The sequence below is a fragment of the Nestor notabilis genome, unplaced genomic scaffold (genome assembly GCF_000696875.1).
Source record: "Nestor notabilis isolate BGI_N333 unplaced genomic scaffold, ASM69687v1 scaffold26248, whole genome shotgun sequence".
NCBI classification, from domain to species: domain Eukaryota; kingdom Metazoa; phylum Chordata; class Aves; order Psittaciformes; family Psittacidae; genus Nestor; species Nestor notabilis.
The window spans coordinates 757-2,195 of record NW_009939072.1 but is presented as its reverse complement, the minus strand read 5'-3'; the positions used below and the strand labels follow the sequence as shown (position 1 = coordinate 2,195).

Here is a 1,439-nt window from a genome sequence, read left to right as displayed (position 1 = left end):
AACCTAGTAACTGCAAGTGAGATATGTGTTGCTTATCGAGGCATCATCCCCGCCAACAACCCGGAGCTCCACAGCCTGGTCAAGATCCTCGTGGATACCAAGGTCAACGTGACCGTCGTCTTCTCCAGCAGACAAAACGCCCGCTCCTTCTTTGAGGTGGTGGTCCAGAGGAATGTCACAGGCATGGTGTGGGTGGGCTCCGAGGACTGGTCATTAGCCAGAGCCGTGTGGCAGGTGCCTGGCATCCAGCGCATCGGCTTGGTGCTTGGGATGTCAGGGGAGACGACAGAGCCCGCAATGCTGGAACGCTTCGTATCATGGAAGATGGCAGAGGAAGGCACTCAGGCTGAATGTGCCGGCAGCACGCCACGGCCTCCATGACCTGCTGGGCTGCGCCTCGGGGACGTGCAGCAAGGGCCCGGTGTACCCCTGGCAGGTAAGAGCAACATAAGCAATGATATTGGGGACTGCGAAGAGGAGCCAGACCAAGAAGGGGCCCTCTAGCACGTCTCCCTCCAAGACAGGGCACTCCTCTCCTCTCACTCTCCTGTTTTGCAGCTCCTACAAAAAATCAAGCAAGTAAACTTCACCCTGTACAAGAGCCACATCTCTTTTGACGCCACTGGGGACATTCGTAAAGGCTACAACATCGTCATGTGGAAATGGAATGGCCCAAGCTGGGCTTTCGGTGTGATAGGAACCTTCCGCGTGAACCCTGACAGGCTGAGCGTTGACGATGACAAGATCCTGTGGCACACGGAAGACGGCCAGGTACTGTTCTGCATCCAGATCTTACTTACTGCTTACTGCCAAGCCAGCTATATCCCCACCACCGCTGGTTCTGGGGTATTTCCCCATGGCAGGACAAAACCGAGGGCAGACAGAGGTGGTAGGGGGGTGATTTGTGCTCTGAGTATCAGCTTTCACCCTGAAAAGGATGAAAACAAGCAGGGCACACAAACCACAAGCTGTCCTGCTTTCACCTTTAACCAGTCTCATTTTCACACCCTCTCTGCAAGAGGCACGACGTGGTGCGCTCAGTGGGGTGTCCCACTGCCTGCTCTGCTTGCCTGCCTGACCCTGCCATGCTCCTGCCAGGCTCCCACCTCGGTGTGCACCAAGCCCTGTCAGCCGGGGGAGAGGCGGCAGCAGTGGAACCGCCACCGATGCTGCTTCAACTGCGTGGCCTGTCCATCAGGAACCTTCCTGAACAGATCCGGTCAGTGCGCCCCAGGGGGCTGCCCCTTCTCCTTCCTTCCCACTGGGCTCTCCTCTTGCTTCCGTCTCACTGCCCCCCCAGTCCCTTCCCTCCTGCTCTTTCTTCCTCCTTGTAGTCAGTGAACCCTGAGCAGACCTCAGCTCCGGGTCGGCCTGGCTCCCATTTGCTTACCCGGGGGCATGCAAAGCCTGTGCCCAGCGCTTCCCGGGAGCGCTGCCCG

General features: G+C 58.2%; 1 protein-coding gene across 1 annotated transcript in view; it reads left to right on the top strand.

The window, feature by feature from the left end:
• LOC104409724 (taste receptor type 1 member 1-like) overlaps positions 1 to 1,219 on the top strand; it is a gene marked incomplete at both ends in the record, with an annotated part of 1,849 nt that extends 630 nt beyond the window's left edge. The window contains 4 exons of the mRNA XM_010019680.1: positions 75 to 272; positions 325 to 436; positions 559 to 771; positions 1,099 to 1,219. Of these exons, the coding sequence (XP_010017982.1) occupies positions 75 to 272; positions 325 to 436; positions 559 to 771; positions 1,099 to 1,219 (644 nt within the window). The remainder of the gene's footprint in view (positions 1 to 74; positions 273 to 324; positions 437 to 558; positions 772 to 1,098) is intronic.
• Positions 1,220 to 1,439: the final 220 nt, after the last annotated feature.